Source organism: Oncorhynchus nerka, linkage group LG16, assembly GCF_034236695.1.
Source record: "Oncorhynchus nerka isolate Pitt River linkage group LG16, Oner_Uvic_2.0, whole genome shotgun sequence".
NCBI classification, from domain to species: domain Eukaryota; kingdom Metazoa; phylum Chordata; class Actinopteri; order Salmoniformes; family Salmonidae; genus Oncorhynchus; species Oncorhynchus nerka.
The window spans coordinates 14,479,101-14,505,917 of record NC_088411.1 but is presented as its reverse complement, the minus strand read 5'-3'; the positions used below and the strand labels follow the sequence as shown (position 1 = coordinate 14,505,917).

The 26,817-nt window shown below is 44.1% G+C and overlaps 1 protein-coding gene across 10 annotated transcripts in view; it reads right to left on the bottom strand.

The window, feature by feature from the left end:
- Positions 1-3,552: 3,552 nt before the first annotated feature.
- Positions 3,553-26,817, bottom strand: part of LOC115144086 (calcium/calmodulin-dependent protein kinase type II subunit gamma-like) — a 38,626-nt gene continuing 15,361 nt past the window's right edge. Inside the window, exons 5-23 of one of the 10 annotated variants that reach the window (XM_029684786.2) lie at positions 26,713-26,778; positions 25,854-25,926; positions 19,731-19,833; positions 19,062-19,145; positions 18,460-18,554; positions 17,964-18,086; positions 17,205-17,288; positions 15,778-15,820; positions 13,914-13,973; positions 11,513-11,553; positions 11,224-11,307; positions 10,825-10,863; positions 10,703-10,742; positions 10,401-10,484; positions 8,259-8,408; positions 7,880-7,955; positions 7,702-7,796; positions 5,883-6,119; positions 3,553-5,798 (exon numbers count right to left, since the gene is read on the bottom strand). In XM_029684786.2, coding sequence (XP_029540646.1) covers positions 5,887-6,119; positions 7,702-7,796; positions 7,880-7,955; positions 8,259-8,408; positions 10,401-10,484; positions 10,703-10,742; positions 10,825-10,863; positions 11,224-11,307; positions 11,513-11,553; positions 13,914-13,973; positions 15,778-15,820; positions 17,205-17,288; positions 17,964-18,086; positions 18,460-18,554; positions 19,062-19,145; positions 19,731-19,833; positions 25,854-25,926; positions 26,713-26,778 — 1,573 coding nt within the window. In that variant the 3' untranslated portion in view covers positions 3,553-5,798; positions 5,883-5,886. The remainder of the gene's footprint in view (positions 5,799-5,882; positions 6,120-7,701; positions 7,797-7,879; positions 7,956-8,258; positions 8,409-10,400; positions 10,485-10,702; positions 10,743-10,824; positions 10,864-11,223; positions 11,308-11,512; positions 11,554-13,913; positions 13,974-15,777; positions 15,821-17,204; positions 17,289-17,963; positions 18,087-18,459; positions 18,555-19,061; positions 19,146-19,730; positions 19,834-25,853; positions 25,927-26,712; positions 26,779-26,817) is intronic. The other 9 variants (XM_029684789.2, XM_029684788.2, XM_029684787.2 and 6 more) reach the window with 9 other exon arrangements.

Genomic DNA, 26,817 nt, shown 5'->3' with positions numbered 1-26,817 from the left:
CATCCCAGTGTACCCTTCCAAACACCAAGCACTGGTCTGAGATCAGTAATCACAGTGAGCTGTGTGTGGTGAATGTGAGGAGAGTTTTGAGGAGCTCTGTGTCTGAGCTGGAGGAGAAGGCGAGGAGAGCATTTCTTGCGCTTGTGGAGACTCTGGACCCTGATACAGCAAATACCTGGCTCATCCCATCTAAGGACAAGAAACAAGTGAGAACTGGAGCAGAATAAATAATCTCCCTGACAACCCAGAGAGGTTTGTTTGGAATCGCTCTGCCCTGGGAAAGGAGGGCTTCTCGGGGAGATGCTACTATGAGGTGCAGGTGGAGGGGGATACTTGGTGGAGGTTAGGGGTGGCCAGAGAGTCCATTGACAGGAAGATGTATACACTGAGCACTAAGAATGGATACTGGAATGTGGGACTGAGGGATGAGTATGAGGCCTTCAGCTCTTCCCGTGTCACTTTCTTCTTGGCGAAGCCCCAGAAGGTGGGGCTGTTTGTGGATTATGAGGAGGGTCAGATCTCCTTCTATAATGTGGAGGCCAGGTCTCATATCTACTCTTTCATTGGCTACACCTTCACTGAGAAACTCTATCCATGATTTGAAATTGGGTTAACTGATGATGAAAACTCATTGGTCATCTCCCCCGTCAGTCACATGGCCTAGTAAACTTGTTGAGAGGAGAACTGAAAATGTTCATCCTACATCATGTTCTGTTTGCCTAGCTATGTACACTGAGAGTACAAAACATTCAGGACATGACATAGACTGACCTGGTGAATTTTTTATTTAACACGTTCTCATTTGCAGCAACGACCTGGGGAATAGTTACAGGGGAGAGGAGGGGGATGAATGAGACAATTGTTAACTGGGGATTATTAGGTGACCGTGATGGTTTGAGGGCCAGATTGGGAATTTAGCCAGGACATCAGGGTTAATACCCCTACTCTTACGATAAGTGCCATGGGATCTTTAATGACCTCAGAGAGTCAGGACACCCATTTAACATCCCATCTGAAAGATGGCACCCTACACAGGGCAGTGTCCCCAATCACTGCCCTGGAGCATTGGGATATATATATATATTCTTTTAGACCAGAGGAAAGAGTGCCCCCTACTGGCCCTCCAATACCACTTCCAGCAGCATCTGGTCTCCCATCCAGGGACTGACCAGAACCAACCCTGCTTAGCTTCAGAAGCAAGCCAGCAGTGGTATGCAGGTGAAAGATATGATCCCTTATTGATGTCACTTGTTAAATCCACTTTAAACAGAGTAGATGGAGAGGACAGGTTAAAGAATCATTTTTAAGCCTTGAGACAATTGAGACAATGGGCCATACAAAATATTGAAATGCCTTTGAACCGGGCATGGTTGTAGGTGCCAGGCACACCAGTTTGAGTGTCCAGAACTGCAACGCTGCTGGGTTTTTCACACTCAACAGTTTCCCATGTGCATCAAGAATGGTCCACCACCCAAAGGACATCCAGCCAACTTGACACAGCTGTGGGAAGCATTGGATTTAACATGGACCAGCATCCCTGTGGACTGCCTTCGACACCTTGTAGAGTCCATGCCCGGCGAATTGAGGCTGTTCTGAGGGCAAAGGGGAGCGCAACTCAATATTAGGAAGGTGTTCCTAATGTTTTGTATTCTCAATGTATATCAAGATGTCGAACGTTCATGGTATACTGTTTAATCTAATGTGAAGGTTAAACAGAATACATACTTGACTAAGCTCTAAGAAGGAATGAGTGACTGGTATCGAGTTCTCTCTCTAAATATGTTATCTAATTCCACAGAATCATGCACCATTCATCTGACAGAAAGGGCAGGTTTTCTGCATTTGACACTAATCTGTTCCCTGTTCTTCTAAGTATATGAAGCGCTAACGCCCCCTTTTGGCCTCTGATAGTACTGTTCTTCAGTGGCTGACCTTGAGAGCTGCATCTTAGCCCAGGGCACCAGGTCAGGTTGAACAATGACAATATGACTAAAGTTCCCTGTGGAGACCAGGGGTAATTCTCAATAGTCTTTCCTCTTCTGCTTGGACATTCAAGTGCAGCTTGGACATTCATCCTTTGTGTATTGTCAGTTTTCATAGAGAGACGGTGTGTTTCTGCACTGTGATGGAGTATAATAGAGTAAAGTAGAGCAGGGAGTGGAATGAAGGGACATGTACGTTAATATCACGATCTAGTCAGTGAACAAGGAGAGTAATTCAAGCTAAGTGTCAAGACTGGTGGAGGAGGACCCTCGGACCTTCTCTTTTCCCTCTGACATTTGGAGGAGGCGGGAAGACGACGAGATGAGAGACATGAGGAATTGAGGAAAGACTTGAGAATGAGCGCCGGCTTTCTATTCCCAGCTCATCTCTACATGTCTGTGACCTTTGAGAAGACAGAAAAGGTAGAGAACAAGAGCGATAGAGGCAGATGGCCAGAGAGATAAATAGCATGCTGGAAAGGTGATGGTAGGTTGGTTGATAAACCTGTGTGTCAGTACTAGTATACGCGTGTGTGTTCATGCACTTGTCTATTTGATGGTGGTGGTGTGTGTGTTGGAAGCTGACCTGCAGCAGTGTCCTCGTTAATCACAGAGAAAGACAGGGGCCAAGAGACTTGTCCTACATCTCAGACACACACAGGAATACACAGTCCGCCTTAAATAAGGTTACACACAGGAGTATACAGTCTGCCTTAAATAAGGTTCCAATACTGCCCTAAATAGGCATAGGCTAGAGTCACCTCCATGAGAACAGGACAGGAAAGCTTTAAATAAGACTTAAAAAGGCCAGACAGACACACTATCAATAGCTTTAGGGCACATGTCAAATTCATTCCACAGAAGGCCAAGTGTCTGCTGGGTTTCGCTCTTCCCTTGTACTTGATTGATGAATGACGGTCACTAATTATTGTCTCGGTTTTAATTGAAAGGAAAAACCAGCAGACACTACGCCCTCCCTCGCACACCACTTTGAGGCAATCTACTGGGCATGCATTCTTAGGGTTCGCAGGACATTGGAACACCTAGGCCTCGATTTAATCAGATCAAGCCTTAAAAATCGTTAGCAGACATCCACATAGTGGATGTTTTGGAAGTGTAACTGCGGTATGAGCTGACAAATAGGCGAGTGGCTGCTCACGCCACAACCCACTCCCTTATTATCCCTACAGTTAGAAGTTCAAAACAGAGATAGAAATCGGAGACTTATGCATGCTTTCATGTACATTTGGATGTGGATGTATAACCTATCAGTCTAATCGAGGTGAAGACAACAGAACATCATACAATTTCGTTTTTGAACTTGTAATGCAGCTGCACAAATTAAGGCCACTGCATAGGATTTTGTCAGATTATAAAATTGGGTGGTTTCGTTTAATCCAGTGGCAGTTTCCGCAAAAAGACAATGTTAGGAGCCGCTTGTGGATTTCACAGCTCTAACGCAGTTCCACCTCCGACACGTCCAAAATATCCGCTGTGTGGGTGGCGGCTAGCACAGGCCTGATATCATCTAGCCCCTAGTTTTACGTTAAAAGAGACACGGAGACAAAACTGTGCTGAAATAGTATTTTTATGAAATACTTTCAAGATCCAAGTTTTGAAGAATAACAAAGCTATGATAAAGGACCTACTAACAATTAGACAAACATTTGATCGTCCTCAATTCATGATTTTAATTTACCGTACATCATGATCATGCAAAAAAACTCCAGCATCCAACGACTGCTGGGGAAAGAAAGCGCAGCCAGACAGGTTAACATCACAACGCAGGGAGAGTACTGACAATGAGCTTCATAACAAGCCAAGGCTCCTCAATCCTTTTTGTAATTAAATAGTATTTTTTTGTTTATTTTATTATCTGTCACCTATTTTAATATGCTGGACGGAGGCAGAGTTTTTATTTTTCTTCATTTCAAAATATGCAAATATGATAGTTAATATATACCCTTATCCTCCGTCCTAGTTCAGGTGGGTGCACGGTGGAGATGCTTAAACTGAAACATGCATACATTGCTCTCTGGTTTAACTCCATAAATACTTCTCTGATCTCTGAACACTTCTCTCCACCTGAATGGGCAATATAAGGACTAAAATCCACTGTCTGGGTGAAATAAAATTAATTTACTGGTAATCAATAAAAATTCAGTTGTCTCCTCATTTACCCTCCATTTCCTCCTGTGTGTGTGTGTAACAGATTTATATCCTCAACAACTGATCTGAATTCAGTCCCTTCCATCCCTGTTATATTCAAACCAGCTAGTCTGATCAGTTTAATAGTTGGCCTAACTTTAGTGTGTGCGCGTGTATAGAATGCAGAACTTTCCAAAAAGCAGAGTAACAATTATTTTTTTTCAAGAAAACCCAAACCAACAAACAGAGACGCACACACACATATATATATATATATAAACACACACACACATTCACACAGATACACAGACTGCTCAAACAGAGGGAGAGACAGTTACTAATGATGGGACAAAAACACGAACAGTGCCAGGGTTTCACCGTGGGCACTGCAGTGGTGAAGATAGGTTACAAAACCTGACGCCACAGTGTGTATTTACACAGGATATTATGAGACTGACAGCTCAGGACATCAGGTTGAAATAAGAATTTGGGAGGTGTATGTGTTGATATCCATGTGTGTGTGTGTGTGGTCAGAGGTTGTCAAAATGGTGTCAGTAACATGGACATGGGACTAGAGCCAGTTAGTGTGTGTTAGACAAGTTTCCACCCCTTTGTCATGTACTCTGAGTGACTCCTAGACACACGTACATGCTATGTACAATCACACACACACACCATGTAAACACAGCCAGGGGGTGGGAGTGAGAAACAGAGAATGGAGGGACAAAAAAAAAAAGAGGACAAGAAAAGGGGAGAGGAAGAAGGAAAACATTTAAAATGCAGATGCCTTTTCCCCCAAATTTGCCATCTCCCACTGCAGAACGATAAAACAGACAGCAGGTACATACTGCAAGTTCACTTTCACAAACTTTTTTTTTTTTTACTCAGTCGCTTAAAATTGACTACAGACTCATTCCACAGAAACGCAACATAAACACACGGCTAAAAACACAACAGAAACAGTGCTCTCGAATGCACCACTTCCTTCTCTTTTAAAAAAAAACACAAAAAACACAAACTCGTACAAAGCCTAAAGTTCTACACTTTGGTGCTTCACCTTTTGATATCAAGTTTCTCGCATCAGGTTCTTACATATTTCTGATTGAAACAACTGTCCTTCCATATAGAATTCTGCTTGGGATTTCTCCATTTACATTCTCTGGGAAAGAGAGCAATTCCTGCTCCGGAGATAATTTTTTTCCAACATGTCATCTACTACCATCACACACACTCTCCTCTCATTGTATATATAAATGCTTGTTAGGGTTGGGTGTTATCTTGTACTAGTCATATATTACACTGTATACTCATTCTCATAACTGTCATCACAAGTTCATGAACCCGTTCCTCCCCGCTCCTCTCATCTCAAAATGGCGGCCATGGACGGGAGACAAAATGGCTGCCGGGTGGGAGGGGTCAGAGGTCAAAGGACGAGCCCTCCTATTGGCTGTCAGATGCATGCATCATCCCACAGGGGCGGAATCCACACTTGGCCGGCCCCCAGCGGATCAAAGGATAGACTGGATTGGTTGGTGTTGTGGAGAGGGTGCAGTCTTGCCCGGCCGGGCTCCTGGCATTGGTCAACCCACAAAGAGGACACGCCCCCAAAACACACGCCGAAAACACGCCCCAAAACTCACACTCCAATAGCCTGGAGCGTTTGGACACCTGAGAGAAAGCGAGAGAGCCAGAACTTTTAACCCTTTGAATATTCTAAAGTAAGTGTAAGTGTAAGTAAGTGTGTGTGTGTACCAGTTCACTGCAGCGGTGCGGCCGGAGCCCCAGAGCAGTGGAAGTGGACATTGAGCCACTTGCTGTCACGGCGATGCCACACCCTGGTCTCCTCCGATTGGCTGGAGCGGGGGCGTCCCTGACCGTCGACGAATTGCGTGAGGCGGATGTAGGCGATGCAGGCAGCCTCTTCTCCAATCAGGTGAACGTGGGGGTTCAGCAGGGTGGTGTGGACCGGCTTACTGTTCTTACTCAGCACTGTAGGAACACAAAGATAAAACATGTTTGGATCTTTCTGCTGAACTCATTCGTTGTATGGAAGTGTGTTTGCATGTACAGTGCATTCGGAAATTATTCAGACCCCTTACCTTTCACATTTTGTCAGGTTACAGCCTTATTCTAAAATTGATTAAATCATTTCTTACCCCTCAATCCACACACAATACCCCATAACGACAAAGCAAAACAAGGTTTGTGTACATTTTTTGCAAATGTATTAAAAATACAAGACTGAAATATCAAGTACTTTGAAGCACATTTGGCAGTGATTACAGCCTAGAGTCTTCTTGGGTATGACGCTACAAGTTTGGGACACCTGTATTTGGGAAGTTTCTGACATTCTTTTCTGCAGATCCTCTCAAGCTGTCAGGTTGGATGAGGCGTCGCTATACAGCTATTTTCTGGTCTCTCCGGAGAGACGTATGATGGGGTTTAAGTCCGGGCTTTGGCTGGGCCACTCAAGGAAATTCAGAGACTTGTCCCGAAGCCACTCCAGCGTCGTCTTGACTGTGTGCTTAGGGTCGTTGTCCTGTTTGAAGGTGAACCTACGCCCCAGTCAGGTCCTGAGCGCTCTGGAGCAGGTTTTCATCAAGGATCTCTGTACTTTGCGCCGTTCATCTTTCCCTCAATCCTGACTCGTCTCCCAGTCCCTGCCGCTGAAAAACATCCCCACAGCATGATGCTGCCACCACGCTTCACTGTAGATTGTGCCAGGTTTCCTCCAGACAAGCTTAGCATTCAGGCCAAATAGATCAATGTTGGTTTCATCAGACCAGAGAATCTTGTTTCTCATGGTCAGAGTCCTTTGCCTTTGGGCATCTCCAAGAAGGCTATCATGTGCATTTTACTGAGGAGTGCTGTAGAGATGTTTGTCCTTCTGGAAGGTTCTCCTATCTCCACACAGGAATTCTCAATCTCGGTCAGAGTGACCATCGGGTTCTTGGTCAGCTCCCTGACCAAGGTCTGCTCAGTCTTGGTGGTTCCAAACTTCTTCCTTTTAAGAATGGAGGCCACTGTGTTCTTGGGGACCTTTAATACTGCAGAAATAGTTTTTACCCTTCCCTAGATCTGTACCCCGACCCAATTCTGTCTCAAGAGCTCTACTGACAATTATTTCGACCTCGTGGCTTGGTTTTTGCTCTGACATGCACTGTCAACTGTGGGACCTTATAGAGACAGGTGTGTGCATTTCCAAATCATGTCAAATGAATTGAATTGACCACAGGTGGACCCCAATCAAGTTGTAGAAACATACCAGGAAGATCAATGAAAACAGGATGCACCTGAGCTGAATTTCGAGTCTAATAGCAAAGGGTCTGAATACTCATGTAAACAAGGCATCCGTTTAAAAAAAAAATCTATACATTTTCAAACATTTCTAAAAACCCGTTTTCGACTTTTTCATTATGAGGTATTGTGCATAGATTGATGAGGGGAAAAAATGTTTTAATACGTTTTAGAATAAGGCTGTAACGTAATGAGGAAGAAGTCAAAGGGTCTGAAAACTTTCCGAATGCACTGTGTGTGACAGAACAAAAGAGAGAGAGAGAGAGAGACTCACGGTTTTCAAAGTAGAACTTGTGGAAGTCCATGCCCTCCACCAGGTTCCCCAGAGCTTCAGGCTCAAAGGAGGTCAGACCTGGATCACAGATCCTCCTGATGGGAGAAGAGCGAGAGAGAAAGAGACTAACGCTAGTAATTCAGTAGTCAGACGTGTGAAACAACGTAGCTGTACTCACGTGTAGGCCTCAAAGTCTCCATTGTTCACCGCTTCAATCAGCTGTTCAGTTATCTTGATGATCTCCTGCTTACGAGCTAGAGGGAGAGAAGGGGGGGGGGACAAAAATGGGAGAAGAAGGATGGAAATTCAGCGATTTAGCTAAATAGGAGCAACTTCACTACTCATCCTCCACTATAGCTGTACGGTCTTCCCTCACTCTTTCTATGTATTCCACTCTCTCCCTTTTCTCTCTCTGACAGCGAACAATGGACAACTCCATACTAGTGGGTGCTCCAACTCTGTCATGGGTTTGTGTGTCTGTTCTATGTGGTGTGCATACAGTACCTTCCTTGTATGAGCGCATGTAACTGTGTCTCTCCCTTGGTGTGTATTCTTACTGTGCTGTGTGGTGGTATTGACTGTGACAGGGACAGTGTTGCTCCCTAGCAGAGCAGCAGGGGAAGCAGATTGAGCGTGCCCCGACTCGGGGTTGGAGCCTTGATCGGAGCTGTTCCACGCCATGCGCTTTACATCATGCAGAGGAACAGCTGGAACACACAACGCACGGTCAACACACACCACTCACACACAACATGAACAGTAATGAATGATGTTAGTTCACTAAGACATTGAAACAGACAGACTGTTAGGGGGGCTCTGAGAAGCTCAGCTGATTAAGAAATTTACTGACTAGATTGTGATATTAAACTACATGTCCCTTCATTATACTCAACTTCACTCGATTATATTCTATCACAGTGCAGAAACACACTTCTCTCTATGAAAACTGACAATACACAAAGGACGAATGTCCAAGCAGCACTTTGAGAAGCAGAACCGATGCCTGCCATTGGTTCAGCGCTTGCACGAGCACTGGCCAATAGGAGAGCAGCGTTGTGAGGGGGGGAGAAAAGAGCAACACTGTGGGAGGAAGATGGAGAGAAGGATAACACTAGAACATCGGAGGATGACAGGAGAGGAGAAGATGAGATCACCATCCCCTGACAGAGACACACAAACACAACTGTAGAAGGAGTGTGGGGGGGGGTCATCCTGAGAGACTGAATATCAAGAGACTGTATATCAAACCAGCCCCTCGCCCCAACCAACTCGCTCAGAGGGCCCTTTGTTAACACGCGAGGGTGACTTTCAGAGTGGTGAGAAATCCAATAAACCCATCAACTTCCGGACACACTCATGACTTAAATGATGCAATTCATGTTTTACATTTAAATAATAATCAAGCATTAATAAATATATATAAATTCCCCTTGTCGTTTTACAAGATATAAACTTCAGTAACAGTGAAATACTTAATTTGGGAGGTATTACATTTTGTCACGTGCCATGCCTTGAAATGGGACGCAAACAAATGCAAGTGACATAATTAGGGACACCTCCATGCTTTTGTATGAAGTGTCTATCTTAAGGGTCAAATTAGCCCCTAAATCCTCAATAATTCTCACTCCCTGAGCAGTGTTTCCCCAAGGATTGATTTCAGCAGCAATGGTTCACAGCAGTCATTGGGGGGGGGGGGGGGGGCTTCCTAGGGTGGTCCGGGATTATTTTTGTTGAATGACTGAGAAGGTTACTTCAGCTGACAAAAAAAAAAAAAAATCTGCTCCAAAATGCACAAATGTAATTGTTATTTTCATTTGAAACTCATCTGAAAATCGAGTTTCATTTTAATCTGTTCATCTCAATGACATCAGCCAATTCCATCTTAACCCCAAACATTTTTATGCTAACGTTACAGTTTCTTAGCTGACAACTAGGGCTGGGAATTGCCAGGGACCTCACGATACAATATTATCAAGTGACTTCGGTGCCAATATGATATGTATTACGATTCGATACTGCGATTTCATTTTAGCGATTTGACGTTCTAAATATAATGCTCACTATATGGCTGCTGCAGAGAGACAAGAGAGCCATGAGAAAACCAGTTATGATCAGTCAGAGAAATAAGTGCTGAAAACATGTTGGCCCACTATTAAAACAGATTTTTAAAAGAAAACAAGCTACAGGGTGAAAAACACCGAAGTCAAACATCGATATATCATGCAAAAATAATATTGCGATATGTAACTGTACTGATTCTCCCCATCACTACTAACAATTATTATCATAGGGCTGGCTACACTTCCAGGATTACAAGCTAGCTAGGTAGTTACCAATGGAGTTCTTTCTGACAATCTGGTGAAAATCTACGGAAGATAAGTCACTTGTTGTAACTTGGCACGCTTTTTAAGATAAGAGTGACTCGGCAGGTTTTTATTTGCTAAATGACTATAGTGGGAAAACTACTCAGCTTTGGAGCACTTGTGCATGTGGTGTAGGCAAGTGTGAATGTGCAAATGGAAGGCAGAGGGGTGAGAGGAAGGGGAAGGGAATGGTTTGGGATTCAGCAAAAAAAAAAGAAGAGGGACACACACAGGTCAGAAGACGCACAGCGGAAAAGAGGCACAAAGGTCAGGAAGAGTGGGGTCTTGCCAGGGACATCCCCGAAAAGTTGTGGGGTTGCCGTGAAAAACACTTACTGGCAGGCGAGTTGTCAGACGAGGTCAGAAGGGAAGGCATCTCCTCTGTAGCACTGCCCTGACTCATCATCACAACGCTGTCCCCTAGATTAGAACCCACACACGCAAATAATGCACACACACACAAACACGTAGGCACACACATACACGGGTGAGTCACACACACACACACACACACTGCTAGCTATAGAGCACAGGAAGATCTATCAAAAACTATGGTTAGATCACAGAGAGAGAACAAAGCAAAAGGAGAGAGAGAAGAGCAAGCAAGCGGAGAAGATAGATAAGTGTAATTTCCCTACCTTTCATATCCTCATCTGTGTTGCAACTCTCTGTAGAACCCTAGAGAGAGAGGGGGGTTAATAACACATAGTGAGCCTTATTCATATGTTGTTAACCTAACTCTGCACACAAACACCCTCACCTTGATCCCATCAGTAGCAACCACTGTATTTTGAGATTCCTGGTAGAAGACGAGCATAGAGTTACAAATCTGGTTACACACAAGTGCCTGGGGGTTAGGGTTCGAGTTGATATTAAGATGTAGGCCGGTGTGGGAAGGGGTTAGAGGTTTGTGAAGGGTCAAACATGAAACAATCTTAGACTCCAGCCAACAGAGACAAAAGACCACTGGGAAGAGAATGGAGGTTAGGGGGCCGAGTTAGGGGGCTAGGAAGGGAGTATGGACTTTAAGGTGCTAGGAGGTTAGGGTGCTAGGAAGAGATACAATGAGGGTAATGGAGGGAGAGCAGGCTAGGGTGCTAGAAGGTTAGGGAACTAGGAGGAGGGGAACATGGGATGAGAGGTGGTTAAGGTTCTGTACCATCTGTGAGGCAGCCATGCTGTTGTCCTTCATGGCATTTATAGCGCTCACGATGCTGTTCTTACTGTTGTTGTTGGTCGTGGGCTGAGACACACAAAATTAACAAACTGAAGAGAGTAATATCTTTCTTCATTTCTCTTTCATTTCCCTCTATAAATACAACAGCCTTTAATTGTCCACTAAATCAAGAAATCAAACAATCTCTTCACTAGCCCTGTCAGCCAAAGGGAGAGAGAGAGGAAGAGGGAGTGTGTGTGACAGCTCCATGACATCAGATTTCACCCGTTACCTTAGCAGCGTCCGCCTTCTTGTTCAGTAAACTTTTGCATGCTGTAAAGAGGGGAATAGAGCATAAGAGAGTTACACTGGACTTCAAACATCTCTCCTATTCCCATCCAACCTGGTCCAAGTCAAGCATCAACCACTCCTAGACCGCAGTCTGATTCTCTACGCCTTCTGCCGGCAGTGTGCACTTAACTACCCTTTCAGGGACTTAAAAGCATTGGATTGGTGTGAACATGGACTAAAGGGAGCATCCCCACCATATTCCAGACACCAGAGGCATTCTATTCCACGAAGGGGAGGGAACAAGCGCACACTTCAGGGAGAATGAGCGTGCTATAGAAGAGGCGGATGTTTAGTCACGTTACTGTAAACTATTGATTTCCTTTAGGAGGCTCCAGTCAGTCATCTCACTCTGGTCTCATCTAAAGCATTTCACTTTGCTGCGGTCCCAACTGCTTTTTAAGTATTACTGACACACACGCACGCAATTCTGGGATGCATGCAATCTCTTGGGGTTCCTTACCTTCCGTTAACAAGTGGGAGAGAGGGCGAAGAAAAGAGATGGAAAGAGAAGTCTCAGTGGTGCATTATCAGAGTGAGAGAAACAAGGAGAGGGAGGGAGGGTGGGAGACATGTTTTAGGCAGCAGGCATCAGTTGTCGGTGGTGGTTCGTGCACTGCTGGTGTGTGTGTTCTTACTGTGTGGCAGTATCGACAGGGAACAGTCTTGCGCCCTATCGGAGCGGCGGGCGGAGCAGACAGCTGCTCCGACTTGGCGTTGCAGCCTTGATCAGAGCTGTTCCATGCCATGCACTTTATATCACACAGCGGAACGGCTGGAACACGCAGTGGACCAGCCATGCAGCATCCACATCAACAACAGTTCCAAAGGTGCATAGCTTCCATTCAGCAAACAGCAGATCAGAGCTGGGCCTTGATTGGTTAACCTTTGACACCTGCCACGTCTTCTACCCAGCTACCCACAGGGCGGGAAAGCATGGTCCCCGTTCCAACATCTTCGTCGGACATATCGGTCACGTCACAGGCCAACTACATTGCAATGGTGCATTGCATCAACCAATGGCTGCATGCCAAATCCTCACAGTCGGGCATCAGATTAGCTGACATGTTAAAAACCTGAGATCTGGCAGACAGCCATTTGCAATGCAATTAACTAGAATGTGGCCATTGTCTAACATCTTCCCTTTCCTCTGTCCAGTCACCTCAGATCAGTGGCTATTTCAAGGAAGACAGGAAGTAACTTGTAAGTGTCCAAGTGTGCACTCATACCAATCCTTTTACCTCTGGGAGGGAAAGTGAACGAGTGCACACTTCAGGGAGTAGAGAATGGAAGGGAAACGGATTGTATAGGGAATACAAGTCCACATGCAGCAAGGCAACATTGTTCACACTGTAATTAATCTGGGCTACAGTGTGACGATGTGACTGGGTAAGACGGAGGGTCATAAGCAGAGAGCAACGTCTGCCTCAGCCATACACAGTGGAGGGGAAAGCACTGAAATCGCAGGGAGGTTAAGCTGCAGATGCCTTTCATAGGGCGATGATGTCATCCGTCTTCAGGACTTACTGGCAGGCGATTGGTCCACTCTCAGAGGAGAGGCCTGTGATTGGAGGGTTCTAGCGTATAGCTCTGTCAACCATCCTCATGCAGAACCAGAGCATCAATCGAACGCTCAGGGGAGACTAACTCCCCCACCCTTGTTATTGGGTCAATCCTACTATTACCCTACTTCCTAGAGACACTTGTGTAGATCTGAAAGGATCTGATAGGTGTAAATAATATGGTAGTAGCTCCAATTTGCCCTATGATCGGGTGGAATTTGCTATGTTGCTTGCACCTATCCAACCCTTCCAGAAACATTATACCGTTTCTTAGTCCGCATGGGATCGCTGACCTTAGTCCACCCACTCTCCCCCCTCTTTACCCAGGTCAGACGATGGCAGCATGCCTCCCCTGCTCCTGTCCATCCCCCAGTCAGTCAGTCGCCACAGATACACGCCGCCCCCATCCCGCCTCCCTCAACCCCCTCATGGCCGTAACCAAAGGAGGAGGGTGGGGAGGGGGGTTGATATGGTAAGGCTAATGAATTTGATGATTTCTGATGTTGACATGAGGCTAAGTGGTATTGTTGACAGAATGTGTAGTTAGATGTGTTTAGCCTGTGTGTCCATGGTATTAGCGCCATCCTTAAAAACATCCATATGGTCTCACATGAGTGTGTATGTGTTTCAGGCTAACGTGAGCTGCATTCAGGAAAGAAAGGGGCCAGATAACCTGGTGCTCCTCTTTAGAAGTAAAAAAATAATAATTATAGAATGAAGTGGGAGGGACTTAGACAGGAAGCGTGTGTAGAGGAAGTAAGAGGGCGTGTCTCTGTGACGTACCTTCCTGGGCCAGCGAGGCGGTGGAGGACACAGCAGCAGGGTTGGCATGCTGCCGGCCCACTATTGGACAGAAATACTCAGGTTGGGAGGAGCTATTCAAATCTGGGCTGGCCTAACCCAATACAGTGACCAATCTCAAATGACACCCTATTGTCCATATAGTAGCCAAAAGTAGTGCACTATATGAGGAGTAGGATGCCATTTAGGACGCAAAAATCCTATTCCCTTAAGGCCAGGTCTTCACCCTAGGGATGAGCATCTTTCCATTTCAAGACAATTCGATAAGCATCGACAAATCGATGCAGTAACATTTGTTGCATAAACACGGTCATTTTCCATTCTAAATTAAAATCTGATGCGGATGGAGCTCCTCAGCTGGGCCTCTCTGACCTGGATCTGTCTGTATGCGTGTGTAGATTCTGTATGTCTCTGGTGTATGTATATGTAGGCGCCTGAGATGAGACATAGGGGAGACTAGGCATCTAGAACCCCACTATCAGATTAAGGGGGGCAACATAGCCTACATTTTGTGCCCCCCCCACCATCACCCTCTAATTAAACTTGTCATTTTTTCAGATTAAGTGTTTGAGCTAGTAATGCATCAATATTAGTTTACGAATGAGCTATCACTATATAGTCATCTTTGGATTCCACCCTCATCTCAAAATCAAATGCTTTTGACCATTTGAAGTCTAGTGAGCTGCTTTTCGCCTCCCGCTTTTGCCGTGCAGCGCCTCGAAGTGATTGCGGACTTCTTATCGAAATCATCACCTTCACCCTGTATATCTAAAAACGACCAGAAACACTGATTGTTTAAACCAAACTACCAAAACTATTGCTGATGATGAACCTGAACAATCAAAATAAAATCTATTGTAAGCCCCGTTCAGCAGGTAGCCTATATCCAGATGAGTCTCCGGTAGCTTACTTTTAACAGCGCACAGATAAATTACAAAAGGTTGTCACATAACTAATAAAGCCTAATATCAGGCAAGCCATTTCAGCATTTCAATGCTGAAGGTCCCACGTAGATGTGCAAGATCAGGAACAGGCCGCCTACCGTGCGAAGCTGGGCACAGTTTGACTAGGTCACTGATATTGCCAGGGCTTGTTCGGCACGCAAAATGACTTGTAAAATCAATGACTGTCAATGCAGTTACATGCTTAGTTCCACAGAAGGAGAGGACACATCAGTTGTCATAAAATAGGAGGTATTTTCAGAAGGCAGAAAGAAACTAATATGAGAAAGAAATGCGTAACACTTGAATCGTTTTTTTTCTGACCGATGCATGCTTCATTTGGATCGGTTTGGAGTCCACGGAACGATGCAGTCTAATCTTAAACGTTTGAATCGGGGACCGATGGCCTATATTCCGAATCATCTTAAGTAGCAGAAGAGTGAAAGTAGAGCCTTTAAAATAGTGCCCTTTGTGACACCAGACAGACATCCACCACTCCTGAGTAAACCGCACACGCACACACTCCAGAGCCGACAAGGGGAGAGAGAGGTGCGTTAGAGACAGATACAGAACACACAGAATCTAAAACACAGTACTGCTGGAATTATAGAATCTAGAAAACAGTCTGCAATTCTAGAATCAATGACCTCCTTCTAGCACCTCTGTGCGTTGACACCTTATGACATCCTGCTCAGAACTTGCAGAGGAGCTCCTTTCATCTCCTCCTCTCCTTCAGAACATGTGTCCTGAACACACACTTCTTTGAGTACTCACTCACACACACACACTCGGCCTAAAAACCTACATTAGGTGGACTCCACCGAGGAGGAGAGGGAAGGAGGGAGTAGAGCTCCATCTGTCCTCCCCCCTCACTCTAACTGGAGCGAGGGAGGAGACACACCCACCTGAGAAGGTTCTGGACACCAGCATGGTGGTGAGGATTGCTCCCTAGGAGAGAAAGACCGAGAGAAAGGAGAGATGAGTATTAAAGACAGATGATATGTAAAGGGCAGTTAAAAAGAGGGGGTTAATGAGGAGAAGAGGAGAAAGGAGGATGTGGTCTAGGGGGGTAATGAGGAGAAAAGGGATGTGGTCTAGGGGGGTAATGAGGAGAAAGGAGGATGTGGTCTAGGGGGGGTAAATAGGAGAAAGGAGGATGTGGTCTAGGGGGGTAATGAGGAGAAAGGAGGATGTGGTCTAGGGGGTAATGAGGAGAAAGGAGGATGTGGTCTAGGGGGTAATGAGAAGAAAGGAGGATGTGGTCTAGGGGGTAATGAGGAGAAAGGAGGATGTGGTCTAGGGGGGGTAATGAGGAGAAAGGAGGATGTGGTCTAGGGGGGTAATGAGGAGAAAGGGGATGTGGTCTAGGGGGTAATGAGGAGAAAGGGGATGTGGTCTAGGGGGTAATGAGGAGAAAAGAGGATGTGGTCTAGGGGGTAATGAGGAGAAAAGAGGATGTGGTCTAGGGGGTAATGAGGAGAAAGGAGGATGTGGTCTGGGGGAGGGTAATGAGGAGAAAGGAGGATGTGGTCTAGGGGGGTAATGAGGAGAAAGGAGGATGTGGTCTAGGGGGTAATGAGGAGAAAGGAGGATGTGGTCTAGGGGGTAATGAGGAGAAAGGAGGATGTGGTCTAGGGGGTAATGAGGAGAAAGGAGGATGTGGTCTAGGGGGGTAATGAGGAGAAAGGAGGATGTGGTCTAGGGGGGGTAATGAGGAGAAAGGGGATGTGGTCTAGGGGGGTAATGAGGAGAAAGGGGATGTGGTCTAGGGGGTAATGAGGAGAAAAGAGGATGTGGTCTAGGGGGGTAATGAGGAGAAAAGAGGATGTGGTCTAGGGGGTAATGAGGAGAAAGGAGGATGTGGTTTAGGGGGGTAATGAGGAGAAAGGGGATGTGGTTTAGGGGGTAATGAGGAGAAATGGGATGTGGTCTAGGGGGTAATGAGGAGAAAAGGGATGTGGTCTAGGGGGTAATGAGGAGAAAGGGGATGTGGTCTAGGGGGTGATGAGGAGAAAGGGGATGTGGTCTAGGGGGTAATGAGGAGAAAGGGGATGTGGTCTAGGGGGGTAATAAGGAGAAAATTATGTGGTCTAGGGGGAGAGGTATATAGGGAGCAGGAGGATGAGGATGAGTGTGAATAAAGAAGTAATAGAGATGAGAAAATGAGGTGGAGAGGTATAGTGAGCCAGAGGAGAAGGAGAGGTGTAGGGAAGAAGAGGAGGAACAGGAGAAGGAGAGGTGTAGGGAAGAAGAGGAGGAACAGTATAAGGGGTGAAGGTAGCGAAGGAAAGCAGGAAGAAGAGACGTGTAGGGGTCAGTAGCAGTAGTGTACCTTGAGCTTCCTCCGAGCGTTGAACTTGCGCAGACATTCCACTGTCTCCTGTCTGTGGATCATAGACGCCACGGTGGAACGTTGCTATAGGAGGTGAGAGAGAAGTATTACACAATTAGGGTTGCAAAACTACCGGTAATTGACCAAAGTTAGCGGAATTTATAATAGTCTATGACAATATTGGAACTGTATAGCTGAATATTTATGAAAAATGTATTAACATATAGTATTAGGTTTTTATATCTGTGCCCATATTTTCCATGGTTTTCTAATAGGCCATATGGTTCAAGAGAAAATAACCTAATTACTGAAGGAAAAAAAGCATCTAATCAACAATGACATTATTTTCAATTAACTCTGCAGCTACTGACTTTGACAACTGCCACCAGTTTGAAGCCAAATCATTTACAAAAGACAGACATGGTACAATAAAGGACATTTCATGCTGACACATTTACATCTTTATCATTCCGTTTAATTTCTAAAAGCATCTGATTTGATTATTTTAAATGTGATGAGGCCACAGAGTGCCAGACATAATTACAGACACCTGTGATAATCTGAAGTACCCAAAAAAGGGCACTAGACATCATGTGATAAAACTCCATAAAAGTTTAAACAATATCGGTAGTACAGGTGAACTTTGAAAGTTAACTACAATAAAACCGTCCCATTGCAACCCTATACACAATACACAAAGCAGTATGTGAGGCGAATGTGATTTTGTGTTGCCATATACAGATTTGTGTGTGTACTTACACAGATCCATGGGTGTTTGAGAGCCTGATCAGCAGTGATTCTCTTGGAAGGGTTAATAGTTAACATCTGGTTAATCAGGTTCTTAGCCTCTGGCGTAACAGTGTCCCATTCGGGAGAGGGAAACTAGAGATGAGGCAGGAAAATGAACAGAAATACAGAGACCAGCATTTGCATTATGTACGCAACACAAATGTACTTCTTCATGTTTCATATCATGTAAACAATGTCTTCCTATAATCCAGAACGCTAAAATGCATGAAATGTGTGTATATGAATGTCTGCCATGTTAAATCTCAGTACCAGTCTTCATTAACTGTGTAACCGGAATACTAGAGACAAGGAGATGATAACCCCTTGCACACACACACACACCTCTGCAATGCGTCAGGAGGCTGACGGGATCAATAGCTGAGGTGCAGCTCTCAATCGGACACTATTAAAAATTCACCAGCTGTGCAGCCAACCTCCACGCTGTACCCTACACAAACCGACTCACATCATAGGCCCCAGCCTTGATCTGCTGGTAGAGTTTGTGTTGGTCTTCATCCCAGAATGGAGGATAGCCAACCAACAAGATATACAGAATAACACCTGGAGAGGTTGAGAGAGACCGAGAGAAAGAGAGCGGTTAGATTGTCTGTAAAAACTGGTGGAAGATGTATGATCTCTGCACCATAGATGCGTGCGTAACTATGGGACAAAACAGACAGGGATGGCTTAGACTGTTAACATGCAACTTCTATTTTGTCTCCAAATGTTTATTGAAAACATAGTTGCACAACGAGCACTTGTCGCAAATACACCATTAGTTGTTGGATAGCTAGCGATTTTTTTGTTGCCACATTAGTATTGACATGAAAATCAGTCAAAAACACCTAAAAACAAGACATTGTATCAATAACATGATAAAGCTAGCTTAAACGAGCCACCTACGATTCCCCCCATGGCAGATTGTCATTGTTGCTAGCTAAAGTATCTGACTGTTCAGAATCAAAAAGCAGGCTTCAGGCCCCATCGATGTGCGCGCATCATTTTCGTGACGTTGTCAGCCAACACGTCTATTTGTTCTTCACCTACAGTTAGAGGTTAAAGGCTCACCACAGGCCCATATGTCCACAGGCTTGCCATAGGGGTCCTTCCTCAGGACCTCAGGGGACAGGTAGCCAGGGGTACCCGCAAAACCTGCCAGGCAGAAGAAAAAAGAAGATTTAGGTCTGATGAAGGTTACTCAAAATGTACCCACCCCTCTCTTTGCCTTCTGAACAGCCTCAATTCGTCAGGGCATGGACTCTATAAGGTGTGGAAAGTGTTCCACAGGGATGCTTGCACATATTGACTCCAAAGCTTCCCACAGTTGTGTCAAGTTGGCTGGATGTCCTTTGGGTGGTGGACCATTCTTGATGCACACGGGGAAACTGTTGAGCATGAAAAAAACAACACAGCAGCAGTTCTTGACACAAACCGGTGGGCCTGGCACCTACTACCATACCCCGTTCAAAGGCACTTCAATCTTTTGTCTTGCCCATTCACCCTCTGAATGGCACACATACACAATCCAGGTCTCAATCGTCTCAAGGCTTAAAAATCCTTCTTTAACCAGTCTCCTCCCCTACATTTATTGAAGTAGATTTAAAAAAGTGAAATCAATAAGGGATCATAGCTTTCACCTGGTCAGTCTGTCGTGGAGAGAGTTCATAATGTTTGGTACACTCAGTGTGTGTTTATGACAAAACACTGTCCATAAAGAGTGTGTGTGCGCGGTCTTACCGAACCATGCCTGTTGGTCTCCCTGCACCTCGATGGCCAGGCCAAAGTCTGCCAACTTCACCGCTGCGCCCTTCATCTTACTGGCCAGGAGCAGGTTCTCAGGCTGAAGGGGTGGAGAGAGAACGTGTGTTTGTGTGTGTGTAAAGGGGGGATATGGAGAGGGGCAGAGATGCATTGGTCTATACGTAAACCCTAAATGTGCTTCGAACTCTTTGGCTTTGCCAACATTTATACATCCATATCCTGTCAATAAAAGAATATTCAATTCAGTTGGGAGAGAAAAAAAAAGGAGAGTAAAGAGAAATGGAGGGAGAGGAGTATTACGTTTTTGATTCTCTTATGTAGCTACCTAAACAATGCCTTACATTGTACTAGGTCAGGGGTCAAACTTTAATGACTGGAAGTGACAAGTGTTGAGGTTGCCGCACAATACATTTTTGTCCTTTGCACGTGCAATAGTGGCAATATATGATGTTCAGCACCACGGATATCAGTCGGATCACATTACCATGAAATCTGGCATTCAGGGTCACAGAGCAGTTGTAGCATCTGACTGGTGAAGTTGCAGGGAGAATTGAATCTTGTGAACATACATTGATTTTAAAAAATTTAAAAAATGAACCTACCAAAGGAAATATTGTTCTGCAGTGATAAATTGAAATATTCACATAACGCCCTGCAAGAAATTGAATAACGACACACATACACAAGTATTATAATGGAAACAGAAGGTTTGATTGTCCTCAATATTTATTATACTGCTTTAACTACACTGAACAAAAATAAAATGCAACCTGTCCCATGTTTCACATGCTGAAATAAAAGATACCAAAAACATTCCATATGAACTAAGCGCTGCACAAATTTGTTTACATCTTCTTTAGTGAGCATTTATCCTTTGCCAAGAATCTGGCTGTCTTTGGCTGGAATGGTTACGTGTGGTCTGCGGTTGTGAGGCCGGTAGAGCGTACTGCCAAATTCTCTATGGTAGAGCTTATGGTAGAGAAATGAACATTCAATTCCCTGGCAACAGCACACTCCCCAAAAACTTTAGACATCTGTGGCCTTGTGTTGTGTGACAAAACTGCTCATTTCAGAGTGGCCTTTTATTCTCCTCAGCACAAGGTGCATCTGTATAATGATCATGCTGTTTAATCAAATTCTTGATATGCCACACCTGTCAAGTGGATAGATTATCTTGGCAAATGAGAAAAGTTCACTAACAGGGATGTAAACAAATTTGCGTACAAACTTGAGAGAAATTACACTTGTGTTCGTATGGTACCTTTTGGGGATATTGGGACCAACACTTCACATGTTGCGTTTATATTTTATGTTCAGTAAATAAATAGCCAGGGAGTCGCAATGGGGATGTTGAAGAGCCGCGGCTTGCTGACCCCTGTATTTTACATCATGAGGCCGGTGACACTTTGCTTCTTGAAAGTCCAATATTTTTGAAAACTTCCCTGCCGACATGCAAAACATTTTTTGGACTAATGAACAAAATACCAAGATAAGTTTGTTAAATAGAGCCCCAAAACTAACGCAATGGTACTTCAGCACAGGCGGTAGCACTGTAGGTTCAGGGGTGTGTAAGAAATATGTGCCATTCACTACCACAATTAAATCGGCACACTTGCCAGTGGTGTAAAGTACTTCAGTAGTACTTTAGGGTATTTTTACTGAAGGTGGGTTTTTGACAAATTTTACTTCACTACATTCCTAAAGAAAATAAAGTACTTTTTACTCCATACATTTTCCTTGACACCCAAAAGTACTTGTTACATTCTGAATGCATAGCAGGACAGAAAAATGGTCCAATTCACACACTTACCAAGAGAACATCCCCTTTCATCACTACTGCATCTGATCTGGCAGACTCAATAAACACAAATGCATTTGTAAATGATGTCAGTGTTGGCGTGCCCCTGCCTATCCGGAAATGTTTTAAACAATAACATGGTGCGGTCTGCTTTGCTTGATAAAAGGAATTTGAAGTGATTTATACTTTTGAGATATATATATATATATGAGAGATTTTAAAAATGTGTTAAATTGATTTAACCTTTATTTAACCAGGTAAGCTAGTTGAGAACCATCATTTACAACTGCTACCTGGCCAAGATAAAGCAAAGCAACGCGACAGAAACAACAGAGTTACATGGAACAAAACAAGCGTAGTCAATTACACAATAGAACAAAAAGTCTATATACAGTGGCATGAGATTCTCTCCCTCCAAATACTTTTACTCAAGTAGTATTTTACTGGGTGACTTTCTATTATGGGATCTATACTTTTACTCAAGTAGTATTTTACTGGGTGACTTTCTATTATGGGATCTATACTTTTACTCAAGTAGTATTTTACTGGGTGACTTTCTATTATGGGATCTATACTTTTACTCAAGTAGTATTTTACTGGGTGACTTTCTATTATGGGATCTATACTTTTACTCAAGTAGTATTTTACTGGGTGACTTTCTATTATGGGATCTATACTTTTACTCAAGTAGTATTTTACTGGGTGACTTTCTATTATGGGATCTATACTTTTACTCAAGTATCACAAATCGGGTACTTTTTCCACCACTGGCACTTGCTAGCATTAGCGTGAAAGGGCTGGGTTTTCATGAACAAACAAGTCGAGGCTTAGCCCTCACTTGCCAATCAGAACGTGCTTCACGGCGAAATATCTGTTTGCTTCAAATGGTATATTTACCGTATTTTATGCATTGCCTTAGAATCAACTCCAATGTTAGTCTAAGTTTGTGAAATGGCTTACAGAAACCAAATCAAATGTAGACCTATCTTTGCTAAATACGTTAACTTGAACGTTTGTAGTCCACATAACCACATCTGCCGCCCCAGGTTTCAAATTATTTGTTCAGCCATGATGCAATTTACAGTAGGCCCCTATATCAGTGTGAATGCAATTGAAGCCATGCAGTTACTTAGAACCTTGGGCCAGTAACCGAAATGTTGCTGGATCAAATCCCTGAGCTAACAGGGTAAAAATCTGTCATTCTGTCCCTGAACAAGGCAGTAAACCATCTGTTGCCCTGTAGTCCATCATTGTAAATAAGAATTTGTTCATAACTGACTTGCCTAGTTAAATAAAAGGTTCAATGTAAAAACAACAACTTATTTTTTAAAAAAGCCTGTGTCATACTTACAGGCACCATCATTTCTCCCCGTGGGCATATAATATTAAAACACAGACTATGAAGGGTTTTACGCACATCCACACTTTTCACAGGAGCTGGACAAAGATCCAATATGAAGAGAAAGGGAGAATGTCCAGTCACCTTTACATTTCCCAAATAGGCCTATGTTTTATGAACATAAATCAGAACCATTTCACAGATCAGATCACATTCACACAATCTCCAGCAGTGGCATTGCAAGCCTTGCCACGGACATTGTCGCCATGAAGGTGAATCATTGGATTTGAATAAAAATGTAATGAAAAACAAGCAATACATTTTTTTTTTAAACAAACAATGTTAAAAGACACATTGCTGTTGAACCAGCCTTTGCCATAGCAGGCCTAGGGCAGGTCTTGGGTGTTTAACATATGAAAACAAGCCATTTTCTTTCTTTCTTTATTTTTTTTCTTTTTTTTACAGGTAACTTCTAAATACGAGGTTCACCGGTATTCAGGTTCTCATCTCTCGTTTCACAGTGCATGGACACGTAGTCTACATCATGGAGAGGGTGTAATGCACGTCAAATTTTTTTACCTGGATGCCTAAAATAAATGTGGGCCTGCCTACAATACATAGATTTAAAAAAGGGAATGTCAGCTCACCGTTGTACTCCTCTCAAACTTGATATTTTAAGAAAGCTTTGGTGATGATCTATTTCCAAGCGGTCTCAGGAGTCAAACGGTTTATGGACAGTCTTGACTACTTGGCATTCGGCAAACAAATAAAGAAGCCTTCATTGAGAGGAGGCCATGCTTGGTTTTAGAATTAAATAAAAAAGTGGGAAAACATTTGTTTTTATGTTTCTAAATACGAAGTATACATGCACCAAAAGCACTTTAGGCTACTCGTTTCATGCACATATGGGCAGTGTGTGTCACGGCTGGATAGGCTGCTTTTCCGTTGTCAAAATCCATGCCATAACCAGCTGAGTTATCACAAAAAAATATTCTTAAATATTGCTATCAGTGCTGCCTGAAATTATCACTTGAGATCATGTTTTTCCAGCTGAGCTGAAGCGGGCGGATGTAAAATTGCCAAACCTGGCGTTAGGGCTGGAAAACGCCTGATTTTACATGATGAAATTGTAAACTAACGTGCGTTTTGACACCAGCGCCCCTTTAACGCCAACCAAATATAGAGCCCTTTGAGTGGATTTTTCCTTTAAGCCGTTTTGGAATTGTCCACATTTGACAGTGTGTGGGTCTCCATCTCTCCTACAATTATCTCTGCAGCCATATATTGACATATGGTGGTAGCCATGGAAACCACTTGAGTCATTTAGACAGCACTGCAGACTGCATGCGCATGCGTGTGTGTGTGTGTGTAAAGGACTGCAGTAAAAGCCCACTCAGGAAAAAAGGCCAACGAAGCAGACAGCACACAATAGGTAATACAGCTAACCTCAGTAGAGTGATACAAGCAATGTCATATATATACACACACAAATACACACTGAACAAAAATATAAAGGCAACATGCAACAATTTAATTGATTTTACTGAGTTAAAGTTCAGATGAGGAAATCAATCAAGTGAAATAAATAAATTAGGCCCATATCTTTGGATTTCACGACTGGGAATACAGATACCTGTGCTTCACATTATGCCTCAAAATCTCATGGTATTTCTGTGCATTGTGTTGGTTGTCCATAGCTTATGCCTGCCCATACCATAACCCCACCATGGGGCACTCTAATCACAACTCTGACATTAGCAAACTGCTCGCCTACATGTGATCTGCGGTTGTGAGGCCGGTTGTTTACATCTTTGTTAGTGAGCATTTATCCTTTTGCCAAGAAGCTGATTAACCAGATGTGGAAGTCTTGGGCTGGCGTGGTTACGTGTGGTCTGCAGTTGAACGTACTGCCAAATGGCAGAAAGGGGGGAGGGGGAGGATTTAAAAATAAATTAAAAAACTCAAAATTGGAGAGAGTACACCACAAGGTTGCACTCACTCTCCCAGCACAGTGAATTCACAATGCAGATGGTTTCTATCACCCTTCACGCAGAGAGAGAACATTATAATTTATGCTGCTGCGCTTGCTTTTCACAAGTGCCGCTTTCTATCATCCAATCACAAGTCATTAACCCAGCACTAGGCTACAGTCAGAGCTAGTGCCTCGGTGTGGCAAGTTATTAGGCGATATCTAGGCTAATAAATGGAAGATGGAATTGTAATGACAGAACTAAAAAAGTTAACTAAAAGAGAAGGACAAGCTACAACACCAAGAGCCAACAGGTAGGCTGCTACTTAATAATCTGAATGGAGTGGTTGATATTAACAGTAGGTCGGAAGCTAACGTTAGCTAGCTTCTCTCAGTTTAATGTAGTCAAGACGGGCATTATGTAACAAGATGAGATAAATAACTAGCAATAAGTTAGTCTACCGGTGTGAGTGGACTTGGTTGCCATCTCCCTGCTCCCCTTGTCCTTCAGACACACACTGCCCCCTACCCCGCTCCCTGCATGAGTTGCTTCTCTCCCTGCAGTAGAGCTCCAGTTAATAAAGTAGCAAAGAAATACAAATAACATCACAGCATTGTTGCATTACGTATGTTACATTCTTATTTCCCTTTATGATGATGATGGGGACCTGTTAGTGGGAGTTTTGTGATAACAAAATGACATTCACAGTGCAGTTAAGGATTTTTTCTTAACGTTAACCCAATCTCATTTTATACGTTCATACCCCTAGTGCAGAAGAGAGTGAAAAAGAGGCAGTGAGAAAAGACGAGGGCTAAAGAGGTCAACAGAGAGAGAGAGCGGGCCTTTGTGAAAGGGAGGGGAGCGAGTGGAGAGAGAGAGAGGGGGATAAAGAGGGAGATGAGAGCAGTGCGTTGCCATGGCCACGAACAGAGGTGTGTGTGTGTGATAGTTAAAGCAACACACACGCACACCACAGAAACACACACACACACCTTGAGGTCCCGGTGGACGATGTCATGCTGGTGGATATGTTGGACACTCTCCAAGATCTGGTTGATACACTGACTGGAGAGGAAAGGGTGAGAAGGGGGTTGAGCGTGAGAAAAGGAGAAAACAATCAGTCATCTTTTCATCACTAAACACATGCTTGATTTGTACAGAAAGCTCAACAGGTCTGACAAAGAGACAAAGTAGTGAGACAGATTTATTACAATAGTTGCTTTAAACTTTTCATTACTGTACCCATATCACATTTTGCTGTGCCTGGAGTACCCCCTCATAAGCATTTGACCAACTTGGCCTATGTTCTTTTGAGACTTCCCAAGTACCCCAAATGGATAAGCCAGCTAGCAAAAATACTGTTAAGACTGTCTGCTGGTTGTGAGGCTCAGAGGTGAAAGGTCAAATCAGTCTTGGGAAGGGCGTGTTGCTGACCCCATGTGGCTTGTAGAGTGTGTGAGTGTGTGTGTGTGTGTCTAAAGCCCTGGTCAGCACTAATCAAATTATTTCATGGACACGTCCCTTAATGCAACAAAGAGCATCACCTAACAGCAAGATTGAGGAGAAGAGAGTGAGAGGGAGGGAGGGAAGAGAGAGGGAGTAGAGATAAGAAGGAAACAAAAAGGGAAAGAGGGAGAGATGAGGAGAAGAAGAGAATGGGTTATAGGATATATAGGAAGAGGGAGGAGAGGGGATAACAAGACATGACAATGCAGCAGACATGAATACAAGGAAACCCATAGTCAGCCTGTGTGTGTGCGCGCGCCACGTGAAATCACGCCACTCTCCCACGGTTTTGACCCGCGCTGTGCGGCACAGTAACCATGGTAACAGTAAATAGGGATTGCCCACCTGGCATCAGCCTCGCTGTAGTACTCCCTAGCAACGATGTCCTCAAACAACTCTCCTCCCGTCACCCTAAGAGAGAGAGAGAACATGACTGTTATCATACATAAT